Raw genomic sequence first — 18,393 nt, 5'->3', positions numbered from 1 at the left:
CTATTGGCCCTGAGGAGACAGACTCCATCTCTTTAGGATGCTTCTCCACTGCAGGGCCAAGAAGCAGGACAAAGGACTCCAGCCAGGATGGATAAGCTATAGGCAACTGCTGCCAAGTGGTTGTCTTTCCCCAGCAGACACTGTAGGAAATGCCTAAAAAGGCCTTCTTATAAGCATCACATTGCATTGTCACTGGTCTCTGCTCACCAAGGTTTGGAAAACTGCTGAATGAATTTGAATTTTGAATGTCTATTCAAAATAAATGGAGTGGTCTTTGATTTGACTAGCTGGATTAGATGGGAACTGGGCAGCTGAAGACACCTTCAGACATCTCCCACGTTGGGTTTGAGAGGGGCATAACCTATAACAGAGGCACCACCTTCCTTCACCAAGTGGCATCTCTGTGACATGTTTAAGCATCACCCAAAGCCAAGCACCACATTTTGTTGATAGGCTTGTAGGACAGTACCACTGCACGAGTGCAGCCCTGTCAAGCCATGCTGCTCAGCTGACCACACAGCTTTCAAGAAGCAAAATACAGCTTCTGCCCAATATAAACTTATTAGCTCATCTACAGCTGGTTTGAGGCCCTGATGTTGTGCAATACAAGCAGTTTTAGCAATTTGCTTTACACTGCTGGGCTGGTTACTTTAGTTGGAGTCCGAGTAGACTAAATGGATAGGAAGGAACTCCCAAGCACTGTTTGACAATTCCTGCTTCCAAGCTACACCCTCACTTTAAGTCCCTCCTTGTGCTGGGGAAAGGCATCTAATATCACCTTGCCAATATCCATCCATGCCTCCCTCGCTAAGCTGGGCAGAAGACAGGAGCTGTTTTGAAAGGGCCCGCAAAAGTATCATCATGTATCCAAAAAGCTTGAAGACTCGTGGCTCCATCAAGTGGGGCCAACAAAAAGCTGAGATGAGCCTTTCTGCACACAGGGCAGCTAAGGCTGTGTGCAGGAGGGTGGTAACTGGCATGGAGATGCAGCAGAAGAGACAAATGCCACCCTAAGGAAGGAGAAGTCTCACCAGAGCAGGGGAGCATAGTCTATCTCATTAGCCTGCCCTTCAAGACAGCTCAGCTCGGGCACAATGCTGTCAGCTCATGTTATGGGAAGCTACGTGACAACTGCAAGGAGGCACTTATTTTAAGAGGAAATTATTATTGTCACCAATTTTTTTGGAGGAGAACTTTGCCCCTCCCAAACAGCTGGCAGCAGTGATTGCTTGGGGTCTGTCAATAGTTCAGGGTTTGTCAATGCTAATAGCTCCAAAGCAAGCTTGCACTGGAAAGGAAACTGCTTCTGCAGCAGAAAAGCACAAGCATGCACAAGCACAGTGGAAGAGATCATATTTTCCAAACTATCTGGCAAGGACTTGATAAAAGGCATTACACATACTGTCTGCTCAGCTGCAGCAAGCAACAGATACCTAGAGCCTTCCTGGGGGAGAGGCTCCTTGATAATGCAGAATTAATCCCTAACAATCTGTTTTCAAAATGAACATGTAAGTGAAAGAACTGAAGGCCTCCAGCTGATGCAAGCTGGCACTGCTTTATGGCAGGAAGAGGGATGGTGCTGATGTACACTGGCAAAAGCATTTGGGCCTACACATCTGTGCAATAGCAAGAGAAATCCAAATAAACTGAGATTCAACTAAACCAAGTCTTGTACGTCTCCAATCAGTTGCCCCCAGATGGCCCCAAGTTTTCAGATCATTGGGTGCAAGTCACCAATCAAGCTAATAGAAGCCCACTGACTGCCATATCCATTCATTAATAAAACCAGCTGGGTTTCCTCATGCTTCTTCCTCTTTACTTGGGTATCCCTTGGACAGTTACCAGATGCACCAGGCTGTGGTGGATGCATTGCTCCCCTGAGACAGGGTGAACTCAAGTAGTTCCTGCATTTGACACTCCCCTCATATGACTGAAGATGGAGCTGTCAGCATCAGCTCTGCTGCAGCAGCCCATCCCAGGAGGGACTTGTTTAAAGAAGAAAATAACAGAAAATATTTTGCCCTGCCTTGCTGCAAGTTCTCCTGCAGATGATGTGGGCTGCAGGAGTGGAAGCCACTGCAGACCTGCCCGTGAGAAAGACAACTCTGAGTGCTGAAACCTGGGATTAAGACAGTCCAACGGCTGCCTCACACATCTGGTGCGTGTTAGGATGGATACACTGGCAAGGAAAACATACATGGGCTCCAAGCAGGGCTGGTTAACCCACTCGTGACTGAGCCTCTGTGGAACATGCAGACAGGCTGAGGACTGCGAGATACCTGGCCAAACCTCAGAAGAGCAGGGCTATGGCCTTTGCTTCCTAGATGATACTGGGAAATTAGGGAGCAATTCAGGTGCCTAAACATAGGTGTCAAGCACCACTGATGATACCTTGGGTTACCTAAGACAGCTGCCAAGGCCTGGCAGATGTCATACAGGTCCAATAGGAAACTCTCTAGGGTAGTAAAAATATAGTGGGCAAGTTCTACAGTTAGGGCATCCCTTCCTAAACATCTCAACTGTCCAGCCTTGCAGTAGAGTTAACCTGTCCTCTTTTCCCTGAGGCAGTAGGCCATCAGGACAGCCGCAAAGCACTCACCGTGGTGACACTCTGACCTTGGTTGGGCACTGGAGATGCTCCTCTAGTACTGATCATACCAAAGTCATGCCACGCAGGACAGCTGCCTTCCCAGAATGTGCAGCACCTCCTAGGACATATTTTTTTACTCATATACCAGATGACCATGATCCAGAACAAAACCTGGGCAAAGAGGCCCCTGAGTCCCTATCATAAAAATATAGACCCATGTCTTCCTTGCATTGATGTACATCCTCAAGGTTTGTCCTTATGAAGGACTTCAGAACAGAACAACCCTATGAGAATCCATTCCCTGTGCATTTGGCTTCAAAGGATGCCAAAGCACCTCGTCAGTCAGCCCAAAGGCTCAGCCTGATTAGGAGTCTGTTGGACATATTAAGGGAACAGAAACTGTGGCTACAGGAGGTCAAAGCTGCTGTGCAAGCTGGGGTGAGCACCATCCCTCCCAGGCAGGTTTGCATAGCTGGACTGTAGCAGGAGGGCTGCATCGAGAGGACGAGGGGAGGGCATCAAATCCTTGCGGCCTTTCCTCTGAGCCCCTGAGGGCCACTGCTGGTCTGCAGTCAGTCAGAGTCAGATTACAGTCCCAGGAGCCAGGTGGTCACACCAATGCCTTCTGGAGCCTGGGCAACAACTTTATTTGGGTCAGGACTCCCACCCCTTTCAAAGAAAAAGCTGTTCCTACAAAAACACGGCACCAGTGAGGTCTTGGAGCACCTCCTGGCCAGGTGGTCTGGCCAGATGCCAGTCAGTATCCCGGCAGAAGCAGCAGCCAGGCTGAGTGCCAGGGTGAGTGCCAGGGTGAGTGCCTAGTTAGGAGCAAGCCCAGCTCTGGGGAAAGCACCAATGCAGAAAGGAGCCAGCTCAGCCACTGTGCAAACCCACAGCTGGGGGGTCACATGGGTCACAGGGGTGATGGATGCAAAGATGGGATGCAGGCAGAGCATCAGCCGGGCTGGATTAGCAGGGTCAGTGAGGGTCAGAGCAGAGGGGCCCAGGATCCCCAGGGCATGCCAAGGTTAAGCACTTCCTGCCACACCACCAGCCCCTTCAGTTACTGCAAGCAGAACAGTTTTCAGATTTTGGGAAAAACTCTAAACCCTCTGAAGTAAGTTCGCCCTACAAAATCCAGGGCAAGGGATTCCCACAAGCTTCAGAGCCAGACTTCACACCAAGAGTTTTAAAACAGCCAGCCTTCAAGCCAGCAGAGAGTCTTCTGAGTTTTAAAAAAAAAAAAAAAAAAAGAAAGTAAAATTCAAATGAAGGCTCCTGGGCAATCTCTTGCTTTAACACACACTCCTCCAAACCCATAGCTTTACATAGCAAAGTAAGCTCAGAGGCAAGGCAAGGCAAGGCAAGGCATGCCAGGCTTAATTTATTTTTTTACCCCCAAGGAGAAAAGGGCAGTGAAGGTACCTGATACCTCCTATAATTAGAGACAGTTCTTTACCCCTAATGCCACTGTCAGACCACCTATATCCAATTTGGAAACCATAAGTATAACCCACCCTCATTAAATAATCCATCTGGTCCTCCCCTGTTTATTTCCCTACTATTTTTCCACTTTAATGAGCCCAGCTGGGTCAAACTGTGACCAGTTACTCCTGAGCAGGGATCAGCCATCCCTCCATCCCACCCCAAGGAATCTAGTGCACTGAGGGGTCCAAAGACTCTCCAAGTATCAGTTTTCCCAGACAACCTCCTTCCAACCATGGATATACTTAGCAACAGCAGTCATTTTAGCAAAGACCCTTGAGAGTCCTCTAAGGATCTGGAGAATTCAAGACAGCTGGGGACAGACATGGCAAGGAAACGCCTGGGGCTTGCTGGCACAGCAGAGCCTCTCCCCAGGCAGTGACCATACATGGGCCACCAAGGGCTCCCTACAGCTCATGGGGTGGGAAACCCCAGAAGGAAGGAGATGGGAAATTTGTGAAAAGCCAGTCTCATCTCAGACCCCACAGGAAAGAGAAACCTGCCACATGAGCCATGCTGCCTCTGAGGTGCAGATATCCTGCAGAGCACAGCCCAAGCTGTGGGGATGTGCACTGCTATGGGTGTAGGAACCAAGGTCAGAGGCTACCTGAAGCCTCCAGAGTTTTATGGAGAGAGCTCTGAGTAACAGATCCATTGCATGCTGGGCTCCCAGCCTCCCACTGTCAAGGCAGGGCAACCCAAGCAGCCACCTCCCCAGAGCTCCCTCCAGCTTCTCGCTTACTTGGGAAGGCTGACACGGCAGCAGTTTCCTAATGCAGCAATTCCAGTTCATGGAAGAGAGTGTAACACCAGTCTGGTTTAAGTAGTGTTACACTGGCATCAGCAGGACTTAGCCAGCGTGTCCCAATTTGTATGGGGAAACAAAGTGGGCTATGTTCAAGTTAAGATTTCTAGGACATTTTCTAATGCAAGCTCCTCTTCTATATACACTGGACAGTTAAATAGACAAGCACCTATACTTTTCTCCCAACACCTCCCACTGTGCATTTACACCCAGGAGCCTTGGGATTTACTTTCCTGGCAGCTCTATCACAAAACTCACTGCTCACACCTCCATCATGCTTTAGGCTGTCTTAGAAGCATTGTCCTGGCTCCATCCGTACACAGGTCAGCTTGAAAAAAGCTTTTTCATCAAGGAGAGGAGATCAGAGAGAGCTGAGTTAGCCACAGGGTGAGAAAATGTAGCACCAAACAGCAAGTAAACACTTCCTTCCTCCATTTGGGGAGTGGTAATCACCTAGAAAGTGTTTAAATAGCACAAGTAAAAACAGGAGAAATTTAGAGCTGCACATGAAACTATTACATAAATTGGGAGGGAATGTAATTCTCCTGATTTTTAAAACAAAGAGGAACTTATTTTTGCTCACTACATTTGTCATCAAGTTTCATTAAGAAATTTCATTAAGATCCTAAAACACACACAGCTAGAGAGGAAGGGATGCACCACCCTGCTGTCACTGATCACATATACTCTTTTTAAACATGTTTCTAAAGGCTGTAAGGGTCTGAGTGCTATAGAACAGACTCCTCCAGACAGCTTCTTATTTAGCGGGAACTCCAGCAGGAAACAGAAAAGGGAACAAGCTGACCCTGCTCCACCAGCAGACCCCAGTGGTGGCCCTGCTTCCATCAACATACCAGCACCTACAGCAAGAGGGGAGCAGGAAAGTTTGATTGCCTTGGGCCACGCACAGCACCTGCTCCTTGCTACTGCAAGGTGAGCTGAGCCTGCAAGAGAGGCAAAGCTACGCTGAAGCAACGCTGGGAATTGTGTAGATTCCAGTGCTGAGGAAACCCCTGTGCTCCCCCAGAAACCAAGGCTTCCCTTTGTTTCAGCAGAGAGTCATGCACAGAGCCTTCCAGCACCTTTTGAAGTTTCCAGTCAAATCTTCAGCCAAGGCTAATTGCTGTCAGGTGTCAGCCTAAACACTTAGTGCAACCACTAATGACAGGAGATGACACACCTTTCTCCTCTCATTGTCACTCAAGATTTTTTTTTCCCTGTCAACATTAACTGTGCTGGCTCTCAGAAGCCTTGGGGAGAAATGCTAATGCAAGCTTTGAAGCTGGAGGTGAAAAATCAGGCAACCCCCTAAGCTCACTGGATGCTCAGCCTGAATCCAGTCCAAATCTGAGTACTTCTGGGTGATGCACCTTGGCTGAGTTTATCTCTGTCTGCCTCCACCACAGACAGATGTGGTCTCTGCCACTGATCTGTCTTCTTTTAACGTCCATGGAAAGCTGCCTGCATTGGAGCAAACAGATCCCAAATTTTACAGTCTCTGCTGATAAAGCTATAAAGCAGAGCAGAGGCATAGGGAGATGTATAACCTTACAGCAGCTAGCCTGAAATACTGCCAGGTTAATTTGGCTAGAGAAATAGGGCACACAGCAAGAAATCAGATGTGCCCAGCAAGCAGAGGAGGCAGCTGATCTCTACCCACTGGTCTTAGAGATGGGACTGATTTTGGCTGTGGAGCAGGTCCAGGTCACCAGATGCTCACTGAGCTTGCCTGCTTCTGAAGCTGTCATTCCCCACTTGATCAACCCCCTCCCAGGGACTTTGAAGTTCAAAGGGGATGAGAGCTTTAGAAAAATCTAAGTCTCTCCCTACCTGGAGAAGCTTTTCAAAAGCCTGATGGAACATCTGACCCATTCCAGCCTTGTGGGTCATCACTGTTTTGGTCGCGCATCCTCCTTGCCCACCGTTGCCCTCCCCGTTTCCCAGCCTCCCAGTATCCCGGGACTGGAAGGCAGGTGTGGTGTCCCCAAGCCTCACCTTTCGCTCTCCCCAGGGGATTCATCTCCCACTTGGCTCACACCTTCCGCACCCTCCTGACACCCCTCCGAGTCTGACATCTTCCCTCCTGGCTGGCGCGGCGGCTGCACGGACAGCTCCAGCACAAGGGTGCTGCCGCCGTTTCGCTTTTCCTGTGCTCAGCAGAAGTGAGCTGTGCCGGAAACTTCATGGTCTGAGGGTTTGGGGGGATGGGAGAGTGCAGAGGGAAGGTTTCTTTTGTTTGTGTTTTTTTTTAAAAAACCATTGAGACTGACTTAAGGTTTTACCCGTTGGCAGCTAGGAATTTGGAAGTTCTGGGCTAACCCAAAAGGAAAGCAGGGGGCATGGACATCTCCACTGTGGCAGGAGAGGCACTGCTCCCCCAGCTGCCCATGCCACTCTGGTGATAGCCATCATCTCTAAACCACAGCACTCTACACTGCACCAGTCCTGGGGTGCTGCCACAGGTGCTGTCAAGGTTGTCTTAAATTCGCATCTCTCAAAGCCCACTGGAGCTGAAGGATTTGCTTCCGCCCTGCAGCTGTCACCCCTCTTCTCCCTTCTGGGCTCTGCTTCTTCCCCACAGCTTCCTGCTGATGCCATCATGTGTTGAGGTTCTGCAACACCTCCTGAGGCTTGGACTGTTATCTTTTTGTCTCTTCGCCACTGGGGAAGGGCATGAGCATTCCCAGCTTTGGAGGGGGACCAACAGAGAGGTTCCCCTCCCCACAGCACAGTCCCTGTCAAAGCCTCCCCAACTCTACCAGGAACCCCACTGGAGGGGCAGACCCTGCTGGCACCATGTCATGAGTCAGGGTCTGGCCACCCAGGCAGGCAACAGCCACCTCTCCCACCAAAGCTTTATTTACATCACTGCTGCCACGATGCAGCTCTTCACAAAACTAGAGAGAAATGGCACCCAGTCAGTGCCCCTGAGCCCGGCGGGCAGCAGGGACAGCAGGGAGAGGAGGACAGGTGTGGAGAGGCAGGTGCTTAGTTCTCGCCAGCCTCAAACATCTTCTTTCTGCCCTCCATGCCGGACTTCTCCTCAATGTTCTTTCTCCAGTCACCGACATCACGAAGATCCTTCTCCTGAGGGAGGGATGGTCAGGTTGGTGTGAGTGGTGCCCTCCCAGTGTAAGAGCCCACCTGAGCAGGGCCCCTCACCTGTCCACCCATGGAAACCCCCATATCAGCTAGAGGAACCCAGTTCCACCCATGCTATACATCTTTTTGGACTGCACCCTCCTGTTTCAACATCATGGGTGCCAGAGGAGGAAATACTGAGCAGGAAGAACATTATGGAGAAACACTCACTCTCATCCCTGTCTATCACACAGGGAGGTGTGAGCCCTGAAGAATGGGGGCCAACTCCTGCTACGGGCACAGAGGAGAGGGAAGGAGTACCTTCTCGGTGTCCTCCTTCTTCACTTGCTTCAGGTTGGCTCGGAGGTCCATGCAGACCTTGTGCTTGGAGCCCAGCAGGGCCCGCAGCATCGCATCAGCCGACATGCGCACTCTGCGCAGGGGCGGCCTCTTGAACTTGCCACGCAGGTCAAAGAGTTTCTGATTCAAGTCTTCCAGCTGAGGGGGGATGAAATGAGTGGGGCGGAGGTAGAGCAGGGCATGGGTTTCATGAGATGGACCCAAGCAGCGCTGCGAGGCATGAAGAATGGGCTAGAGACTCCCTGAAGGATGGCTCCAGGGGAAACTCACCTCCTTGTTAGTCTTCTGTAGCTTCACTTCTGTGTCATACCTCTCTTCATCCACTGAGTCTATCTTGGCATGAAGCTTTTTGCACAGCTCCTGGGGGGAAAGCAGAGAGGGGTGTTGACTTCTGGACCCGCACACATGATTCCTCCCTCCTGATAGCTCTGGCTCTGAAAGATCCCAATCCAGAAGACTAGGTGGGGTCGAGACCAGCTGGCAAAGGGTGGCTTGTCCTAATCTCCATGCTACTGTCTTCACACAAATGCTACCTCAACACATCATCAGAAACACATCTCGCATGCCAGCCAGACCCCTTTATTTTTGCAGAGAGACCCCACCTGCCTCTCAAGCCAGTTCCACATCCATCCAGCTTCAGGGCACCACAGGTGAGAAGAGTGTCAAGATGGGAAGGTCAGTCTAGATCCACCAGGCTGACTGATGGAGTCAAATCTTTTCTGCTCCAGCACTGTGAAAGGTTTAAAGAAGTCTTTACCTGAAGTTCCTGCATGGATCCTGGGAGTGACAGGGGAGGGCAATGCTCTGCCAGGTAGTTTTGCTTTTCCACTTCTTTAGCAGCTGCTTCTTTCTCTATTTCAGTGACAGCAAGCTGGAGCATAGCACTCTGGAAGGCAGCAGGAGAATGGTCAGTGCAGGGTGGAGGCAAGGGAGGAGGGAAGGGGGCTCAACAAGGGAGTGGGAGCCCTGATGGAGAGGCAGCTTGGGGTGTTCCTGTCAATACCACCATCTCGAAGCAAGCAATAGTGGTGGGGACACAGTAAAGAGTGGGGTGGGAGGTCCCCACATTGTGCATTATGGCTTCTTCTAGGAGAGGGAGTGCTGAGAGCTGGGTGGCTTAGGATGGGAGGTGGGGTGGTCGAGACACACATTGCACAGCCACAGCAGTGCCACGTACCTTCAGGTGCTGCCGACGGGCAGTGGCTGCCCTCCTCTTTTTCTGCAAGTGGAAGAAACAAGTGAGAAGCAGGTCATCAGGTGCCCATTCCCCTTTCCATTGCCCTTCCCCATGCAATGCCACAGTCCACTAAGGACCTGCAGCCCTGCCAGAGAGCTGCTCCAGACAAGAGCTTGACACACAGTTGGTCTCCAAACCAGTGGCACTCAAAGAAGAGTCTACCTGCTCAATCCAGCTTTGCCAACCTCAGGAAGCTAAAACCTACAAAGTGCCTCAGGAAAAGATAACAAGGGTGATGAACTTAAAAATATGCATATAAAATATAACTTCAAACTTGCTTCCTTGGGACTTTTAGCCTTTTCTTTAATTTCCTTTTCACTCAGACACGTGTTTTACTTTGCGCTTAAGCTCATGGCCCCAGTGTCTCTGGGTGCTAAGGAGCTGTGGGATGTCTTTCTGAGCGGTCCATGGCACATGCCCCGACACCCTAGTGAGAAGGACAGGCAGGCAGGTGAAAACATGAAGGCTGTGTAATTTCTTGGAGCTGAAAAGACCCAGTGCGAGAGATGCTGAAGGGTGTGTTTATCACAGCTGGAGGACAGACACGACTACAGGCTTCTTTTCTATACCTGTCATGTGCTGGAACAGCAACAACAGGAATTTATAAAAGAAGCCACAACTTCTGCATTTCAGCTGTTTTCTCAGCATGTTGCCCAGAAGACCAGGCAAGGCTGAGTTGGGCTGGCACAGGACAAACACACCACATCTGATATGCTGAGGGGTGGGGAGCAGAAAGCAGCACTTGGGTGTGAGTCTGTGCTGCATAGAGGGGGAAGTGGATAAGGATGTGCAGAGCGAAATATATAATAAAATCTGACATGTCTTTCGTATGCAAATGGTGCCAAGGCCCTCCTGACAGGGCTGGAGGGCTCTGCAGAGGAAAGGCACCCAGCTCAGAGATGCAGCACACCATTAACCAGAGGATAATCAGGCGCCTTGAGTGCTGTTAGCCCAGGGCTTATTCCTCATCTGAATACTGGTACCATAGCAAAGAGTGTCATCACAGCCTTTTCTGGAAGCTCTGGGTTTGATGGGGAATGAAAGCACCTGTTGGACACCAGCACCATATTGTGGAGTTTCTATGTGTCCCTGACATACTCTTTTCTCTCAGTGAGAACAAGCTTGAGCTTGTGGTGTTTCAGACATATGGGGAGGTGCCAAGCAGAGATGAAGGATGGAGCAATTTCCTAAGAGGAAATGTGGAGTGACAAAGCCATGAACAATCCTCCCACACCCTCCCCTGCATTTCTCCAGCCACCTCCAGCCCCACCTGACTCTGCCAGAAGCCAGGGAAAACTTGCTAAGAATGCAACCTCCACCCTGCTCACACTCCCCTGGATCCAGGTCTCCCTGGATTGCCTTTGAGAAGCGGTTTGGCAGTGCTCAGCGGGTAGACAATGAAATGCTAGATGTGGGGAAGGAAGAGAGGATGCTAGGCCAAGGGCTGAATGGTGGATGGACGATGGAGGAGAGGTCGCTCTGGACCACTGCCTTCCCAGCACCATCTCGTGGCCAGCTGAGGAAGCAGGAATGGAGGGAAAAAAGCATCTAACTCCAAGTCAGGAGGAAAGAAAACTCTTTCAAAAGGGATTTTTCTTCTCCTTCCCATGTTTACCAGAAGGAGTCAGCAAGAAAGCTTTGCCATGAACCATTCTTCCCACACACACATAGAGCAGCTGATTTTCCTAAGGAGGAACGGTGAAGCCAGGACTGATGCCACGAGCATCACTGAAGGAAAAACCCCAGCAAGACACACTTACCTCTTCACTGTTCAGGAAAAGCAGATGGACAAGTAAAGGAAGGAAGAGAAAAGGGAAAGGAGAAAAAAGGCAGTCAGTTAGGATCCTAATTGGAAACAAGCAGAGGCATCTTAACAAACATAAAAAGTTGGCAGTTGAACAAAAGTTTTTAAATGCCAACAATATATTAGAGACAGAAAAATGGGAACTTACTCAGACATCTTGGTTCAGATGGTTGTGAGCCTGAAATGAAAACCAAGAAAAAAAGTTCATAATTACTCATGCTGGTTGTCACTTTCTTGGGTTTTAAAAACAAAGCAAGAATCCTCTAGAAAATAAAAAGAGGAACAGGCTTGTTCTTGTTTCCCAACTTCACCAAATTTTCATCATATAGGGAACTAGGCTGCAGTTTGTAGACAAGAGCCAAACACATGCCTCCTCATAGCAACACAAATCTCAGCATCAGGGGACTTCTGTAAGAGACCAAGTGAGGCCAAGAAATACCCCAAAGCCTGCAAAGGGTTGGCAGTGACCCTAGGTAAAAAGGAAGGACCTCAGAGGATGCTGCTGCCAGTGCACACACCCGTTGTGTGGGGCAGGGGAGCCTGTTGCAGCAACCTCAGCACAGGTGACATGAAGTGGGGTTGGAAGTTGTGGTTGACTTGGTAAAGGCTCAAAGAGTTTCCCCAGATAATTCCTTGCATTTGCCTTAAATGGAAATTTTACAGGTACGACTCAACATACTAGAGAAGAGATGGAAAACCACCTTTGTTTTGCTGTAAGTTATCTCCACCATAAATAAAATTTTACTTTTCTAGCAGAGCAGTATCTCCTGCTTTCATCTCCTAATCGAATGATGCAGGAGTGTCAGCCAAGCCCAAACTGAGTAGTCCTTTGCAGAGCAGACAAGCCCCCGAAATGCAGGTGTCTGCAAACCTGGGAGGCTCTGTTGGGAGGTGAAAGTGTTAACAGGGGCTCATGCCCGAGGCAGGAGGCACAGCTTGCAGGGCCAAGGAAACTTTATCCTGGAAAATGTGCAGGCCCATCACATTACTTTAGGGAGGAGGGGGGGAAAAGTGCTTCTAAAAATGGCCAGGGAGCTGCAGAAGGAGCTGCAGCTGTCTCCTCGGACGCAGCCTTTCCCCGGTGCCAGCCTCGTGACTCAGGGAGGTCGGAGCGATGCGAAGCACAAGCCACCGCAGGTGGCTGAGCTACAGCTGAGGGACGGGGCGGCCGAGGAACGCCGGCTATTTTTACTCCCATCCCTGCCCCGCGCACATGCACCCACTTCGGCGGCAGCGACGCCGAGGAAGCAAGCGGACAACGCCAGGCTGCAGCTCGCTGCCTGCCCTGTGGGCTTTAAATCATCTGTTTCTGGGGGAGGACACCATAAATTTGGATGTCGGTCCCGGTTCAAAGGTGGTTTTGGGGAGGAAGGCGCTGCAAGGACCAGGTAGGGAGCTGCAGGAAGGGGTGTAAATAGGGAGTTATTGCCGAGTTACCGCAGGCAAGGATCCCGAGTCCTGTGGCCCCAGGGAAGTCAGCGCTAGGGAGCCTGTGGCTCTGCTTGCCCTCGCCACTCAAGCTGAGAGCAGAACCAACCAAGGGAGGGGAAGGCATGAAACCAAAAAGAAAGAAGCTCACTGGAACAGAGGGAGACTTTCCAATGTGCAGACCTCTCTAACAGGCAAAGGATAGAGCATGTTTTACTAGCACCCCTGTTTCTCCCAGCAGGTCAGCCCCTCCACCTGGTATTTATATGCCTAATACTCAGGTGAGTAAATCTGCTTCCCCATCACCCCCTAAGAGCAAGCTGGGTCATTAAGAGATATGCAGAAAGGCTCACCCAAGTCTGGAGGAGAAAATCAGAGTCCTGCGGGCTGGACGGAATGGACAGACGAGCCGCAGGCAGCTGGCTGAATAAGGAGGTATAAAAGGGCGTCTCGGGTGGCTCAGCAGAAAATCCACCTTCTCTTTAAGGGCATGGAGACCTTCTCAGACCAATGATGTGCAAGAGTCCCTTGTGCACCTCCCTTGGCTGGAAGGACAGTCAGGCAACCCTGGAGGAGAGGGAGAGCCCCCAGGGACGGAGGAGTGGGGAGAAGGAGAACATCTTCTACCCATAGGGTGGGCAAGCAGAGGCACCCTGGAGGAGCCAGAGAGGTGTTTTTCCTCAGAAGTGCCAAGGAGGGACTTCTCCCTCCTCCTACCACCAAGCAGTCACAATAGATATGGCTTCAAGATTGTTTGGAGCACCAGCTCCCTGCACACAGCCATCCTTCTGCAAGGCCTCTAATAAAAATTTGTCCTTAGAGACACAGAGTGGCTTTTCTGTAGACAAAGGCATGGCTCAGTTCACCTCCAAGGGCTTGTGAGCAGCTCTGCCCTTCAGAAAGGAAGAAAGAGCCTGCAACCCAAAAATCCACTGCCGACAGCATGTGCAAGAACAATCCCTTAATGAGCCATCCATCATTAGCATGCTCTTTTAATCTCACTTATTTCCCTCACGTGGGAAATATTTGCAGCTCCTCCCTGTGTGAATATTTCCACACAACTCAGGTTTTTTTAAAAGCAAGCTATGTAGCGGCAGCTTCAAGGCTCACAGCCACCAAGGGGCTGGGGAGAGGCAGCAGAGCATGGGGGAACAGCCCAATGCTGCTAGCAAAAAAGATAATCCCCTCCGTTGGATGACCCAGACCCACATTTCCATGGATCTGAAGGAGAAACAGGTGGAAACGTAGCTGGAAATATTCCCCAGCCCTGGTCACAGCGCATGTAGTGCGTGTGTGTAGGGGATCCCATGGAGACAGGGACCCAAACAGCTCCTGCCCTCCTCCTCCAGCCCAGGCATTCCCTCCTCTTCTAGCCGGGGTTTTTTAGGCTGATTCAGCCATGGCCCTGACAATATTTTCCAGCTGCCTCCCAGACATTATAGAGATAGTGGCAAATCAGCTGCTGAAGGCTTCCTGTTCCACCACTCTTAGCACTGTGCAAGTGAAGGACAGATGCACAGATGCCTGTGAAGGAAAAGCAAGTCCTTGGGATGAGCTGGTGTCTTGCAGGGGCTTGCCCTGGTAGCACGTGGAGGAGGGAGAAACCCCTAGCGTGGGCTAGGCTGGGTCCACTCAGCATTTGTCCCACTGCAACATTGCAGCTGCACACATTCTGGCCAGTGCTGGCACATCATTCCTCCAGAAAGTACCTCAGCTCTTGGTGGAGGAATCAAAACTGGGGGAGTTCTCCACTCAAAAATTCCCCACAGCCAAGCAGTTTCCTTTCAGCCCGGTGAGATGAAGGCTTTCTGGACCCCCTGGAGTCCAGGCATGCAGCACAGCAAATGAGGTCTGCTCAGAGTTCAAGGGTTTGATTATCACCTTGTGATAGGGAAGTGTTGGCCTGAAATAGTTGAATAAAGAAGTTCAAAAAAAGAAGTCCCATAAGCAAAATTTTGGCCCACAGATGTGTTATTAGGATACAGAAGGAGTGGATAGTGAGGTATGGTAATAGGATGAGCAGAAGGTCGAGCCTCCAAGTCTGCATAAGCCTTTCCATGGAGCTGCCTTGCACAGAGGCAAGGCAGCTGTAGGGCAGATCTCCCAGAAACAGAGAGGCACTAGACCCAAATGTCATGAGGAAGAAACCCAGTGAGGACCAGGAAGAACGGAAAAACAGAAATGTGCCAAAGTTAGAAGCTATGGTTAACATTAAGAAAGACAAAGGGCTTTTCCAAAGGAATTATGTAAATGTTTGAGTGATGAATAAACAAGTTCCTTGCAGAAAAATTCAAGGAAGACATAAGAAGGCTCCAGGCAAGTCCTTCGGAGAGGTGCTCGGCTCTGTGAGTATGAGGTGTAAGTGAGAGTATTACACAGGGGCCAGCAATGGATGCAATGTTCACACTTGGGTATCTTCATGTGGGGCAGCTGACCTTGTTCCCTTCCCTCATTCCTCTTCACCTGAGCTAGAGGAATGCACCACAGGTATGGTCCATCATTCCCAGAAGACTTTCACCATCCTGTGAGGCTGGATAGAGGGAAGACCTGTCATATACAGGAGGTTCTGCACTATGTTTTAGAGAGACTCAGGTGTGGCTCTTTTGGGCCAGGCTCCCCCTCCGTGGAACTACCACATGTTAGAAGGGCTAGGCTGATGAATCTATGCAAACTGTCCCTCGTGGCACTCTCCTACACCTTTACACCTTGCCTCCTCTTTAACATCCTACAAGCATCAAGTGGACAGGCACTGTGGAGTGACATAACACCAGATGATACTGTGTCTTATTTCCAAGAATGATGCTGTTAGCAAAAAACAAGAATTATGCTCAGCAGCAATTGCACTCACAGTAAAAGGCCAGGCAGGACCGCTGGGGAAACCTGTATCTGACTGCCCTTTGCTTTCCCAAAATCACATCGGACCAAAACAAAGCACATGGCTCCCATCCTGCCCAGGACATACCTTCTCCCTCCAGTGTATCCCTAAAAAACCTCCCCATCCTCTACTTCTGCTGACACCAGCCTCTAGGAACTCTACAAAGGAAGGCCATCACTTCTACATCTTGTGCCAATGCTGTCCTACATAATCAACAGCTACAACCACCTCATTTGCCCATGTAATGGGGTTAAGGTTTTCGGCTGTTCCTACTCCGGGCTGCTGCCAAACAACACGGCCACCCCATCCGTTTAGCTCTATGCTATCTTCCTTGACAGGGAATGCTTCAGGCACATGATGCTGATGCCCTCAGGCTCCAAACCCACCAGCAGGGTGATTTTACTGATGATACTCCTCAACATTCAGCTGGTACCTTAAAAACTCATAAGCTGACAGCAGTTTCATGTTGTGTTTGACCATCACCTACAGAATGATGTGAGCAGGACCTAGAGAGAAGCCATTCCAACAGTGGATGAGGACAAACTTCCCTTTCTCTGGCAAGGCTTCAATGCACTCATTGGTGTCCCAGAAGCAGGGTTGCCCCATTCCATGATGATCCCCATGGAGCAGAGCCCAGATGTCAACCTTGAGGCATGATCTGAACCCTCCCTGGGGCAGATGTAGGGGATGCCACTCAGGCTGTGGTCACTGACCTTGTTTTTTGCTAACAGGTCAGTGATGCTGCCAGTGCTGTTCATGCTCAGCACCTGCCCACTGTAGATGAAATTGAGGTTCCCCAAGTAGATGCAGTCAGTTATCTGAGTGATAACAGGTCCTGTGAAGGGGCAATGTGCAGGTTTCTGACCAGTGGACTCCTTGGGATATGGGTTTTTCTTCCAGCTCCCCCTGAGGGATTTCTTGGAGCTGGCATGTGGAAGGGGGCTGGAATCAGACTCAGAGCCCCACAGCAGTGGCAAGAAGAGGGAGAAGTGACTGGAAAGCTTGGTCTTGAAGGGGAGTCTGCTGAACAAAGCAGGGGAGGAGCAGGGGTGGAATTGGATCTGTGGGCCTGCACCAGGGACCCCATGCTATGGGCTGACCCTCTGCTCTCAGTCTCTTCCACCTGTAAAAAAAAAAAATAAAGGAAAGGACTGATGATACTATGGAAACTCATCTCTCCAGCTGCACATGCAAGGAGACATGAGCTGGTAGCTGGCTTTGCCCAGAGCAGCACTTAGAGACACTAGAGGTCCTGGAGACCTTGCACATAACCAGCCATCCTCTTGCCCTGGGACAGGTACAGACATGCCATAAAGGCTTGCCTGGACCTGCAGACTACTCTGCCAGCACTGGGGTGCTGGCTTGCTGGAGCAGTTGTTCCCTCCTGCTGATGATGCTAAGCAGAGTGACTAGGGTATCCTGCCAAGTTGCAGGACTACGGACACCACATCGCCACCCTTCTCTTCATGCACTTCACTTTTATCATCACCAAGTTTGGACAAGGAACAGAATCACTCCATATGGTCACCCATAAGTACTAACATAGGGATGCTTTCAGCATAAGCACTGGCCTTGAAGAGAAACAAGGCATTTTAATGATCCCTTCCATTTCAGAGGGACACTCTTTGGTGCTGCTGGAAGTGTTTGCAACTCACTGCAAACTGGAGCCTGGAGGAAGGACAGCATTTCAAACTGAAAACACAAAGAGGGGAAGAGCAGCTTCAGGGAGAGGGCAAAAACCAGAGAATGCCTCTGGATGAAGCCCCTTCTGACCATAGTAGCACACAGGGGCTTCAGTCTCCAGCGATGGAGAGTTTGTGTTTGTAGCCAGGGTTAGGATCACTTGGATCCCAGCTCAGCCCTGGGCACACAGCTCACTCCTCTCAGAAGCTTTTCCCACTTCTGCCCAGGACCAGAAGTTTTGGACTCTGCCACAGCGTGGCCCTTTCTCCATGACCCCAGGCTGAGTTGGCAGCTTTCTGGAAAGTGAACACGTCTGCCCAGTGCTGGTGCATGCTCAGGCTTTCAGCAGTTGATGTGTCCAGGAGGTGATCCCTGTGGAATTACCACCAAGCTTGCCCCTGGATAGCATTACTGAAGTGACCCAACACCTGATCACAATCCTTCATCTGTATGTGCATCCTCAAAGCCTGGTTAAGATTAGGACATGACCCAGAACATGTCTGGAGAACAAACTGAGACTTCTGTGTGCTCAAATGAGTATGGCTGAAACATGTCCCTGCTCTCGAAAGGTCTTTCAGGCTCTCTGTGCCAAAACAAAGCAGCAGCAAGAATATGGTGTTAGTTAAAAAAAAAAAAAAAAGTGGCCATAGAGCTCAAGAGAAACAGTAATAAATCACAAAGCTCTTCTCTCCCCAGGGTCAGAAATTACCCTACAAACCAGTAGCCATGCAAGGAACAATCCTCTGGAATTTATCTATTTCAACACACTGGCTTTTTGTAAATGCTGTGTGATCCCAGACACCTAATTTTTCAAAAAAGATGTCAGCTGCAAAGACCCTTGGCAGCCTCACCTACCTGGACAACACAGAGAGCCATGGGAGAAGACAGCTGCAAGAGGATGGGCCTCTGGAAGGTCTTCTGGAGGTGCTTCTCTGTCAGGCTTGGGAAGGGAGGGGATGAGCTCAGAGTACAAGGGGGCTGAGCCAGGAAAACTCAACACCCAACCCCAATGAGCATCTTTCAAGAACACCCCTAGATGCTTAAT

At 50.2% G+C, this 18,393-nt stretch overlaps 2 protein-coding genes across 2 annotated transcripts in view; both read right to left on the bottom strand.

The window, feature by feature from the left end:
- Positions 1-6,974, bottom strand: part of LSP1 (lymphocyte specific protein 1) — a 49,957-nt gene extending 42,983 nt beyond the window's left edge. The window contains exon 1 of the mRNA XM_027724098.2: positions 6,876-6,974. Coding sequence (XP_027579899.1) covers positions 6,876-6,955 — 80 coding nt within the window. The 5' untranslated portion in view covers positions 6,956-6,974. The remainder of the gene's footprint in view (positions 1-6,875) is intronic.
- Positions 6,975-7,695: 721 nt separating this feature from the next.
- On the bottom strand, positions 7,696-13,248 carry TNNI2 (troponin I2, fast skeletal type). The gene is made up of 8 exons (XM_027724119.2): positions 13,144-13,248; positions 11,511-11,540; positions 11,319-11,325; positions 9,499-9,540; positions 9,079-9,207; positions 8,592-8,681; positions 8,283-8,459; positions 7,696-7,967 (listed from the first exon to the last, which is right to left on the bottom strand). Exons 2-8 carry the CDS (start codon positions 11,516-11,518, stop codon positions 7,869-7,871), a joined length of 552 nt encoding a protein of 183 aa, XP_027579920.1. The 5' UTR covers positions 11,519-11,540; positions 13,144-13,248; the 3' UTR covers positions 7,696-7,868.
- Positions 13,249-18,393: the final 5,145 nt, after the last annotated feature.

The sequence above is a fragment of the Pipra filicauda genome, unplaced genomic scaffold (assembly GCF_003945595.2).
Source record: "Pipra filicauda isolate LSUMZ 115617 unplaced genomic scaffold, ASM394559v2 scaffold222_size1277272_pilon, whole genome shotgun sequence".
Classification (NCBI taxonomy): Eukaryota; Metazoa; Chordata; class Aves; order Passeriformes; family Pipridae; genus Pipra; species Pipra filicauda.
Note: the sequence above shows the minus strand (reverse complement) of the source record. Positions and strands in the feature narration are given on the sequence as shown.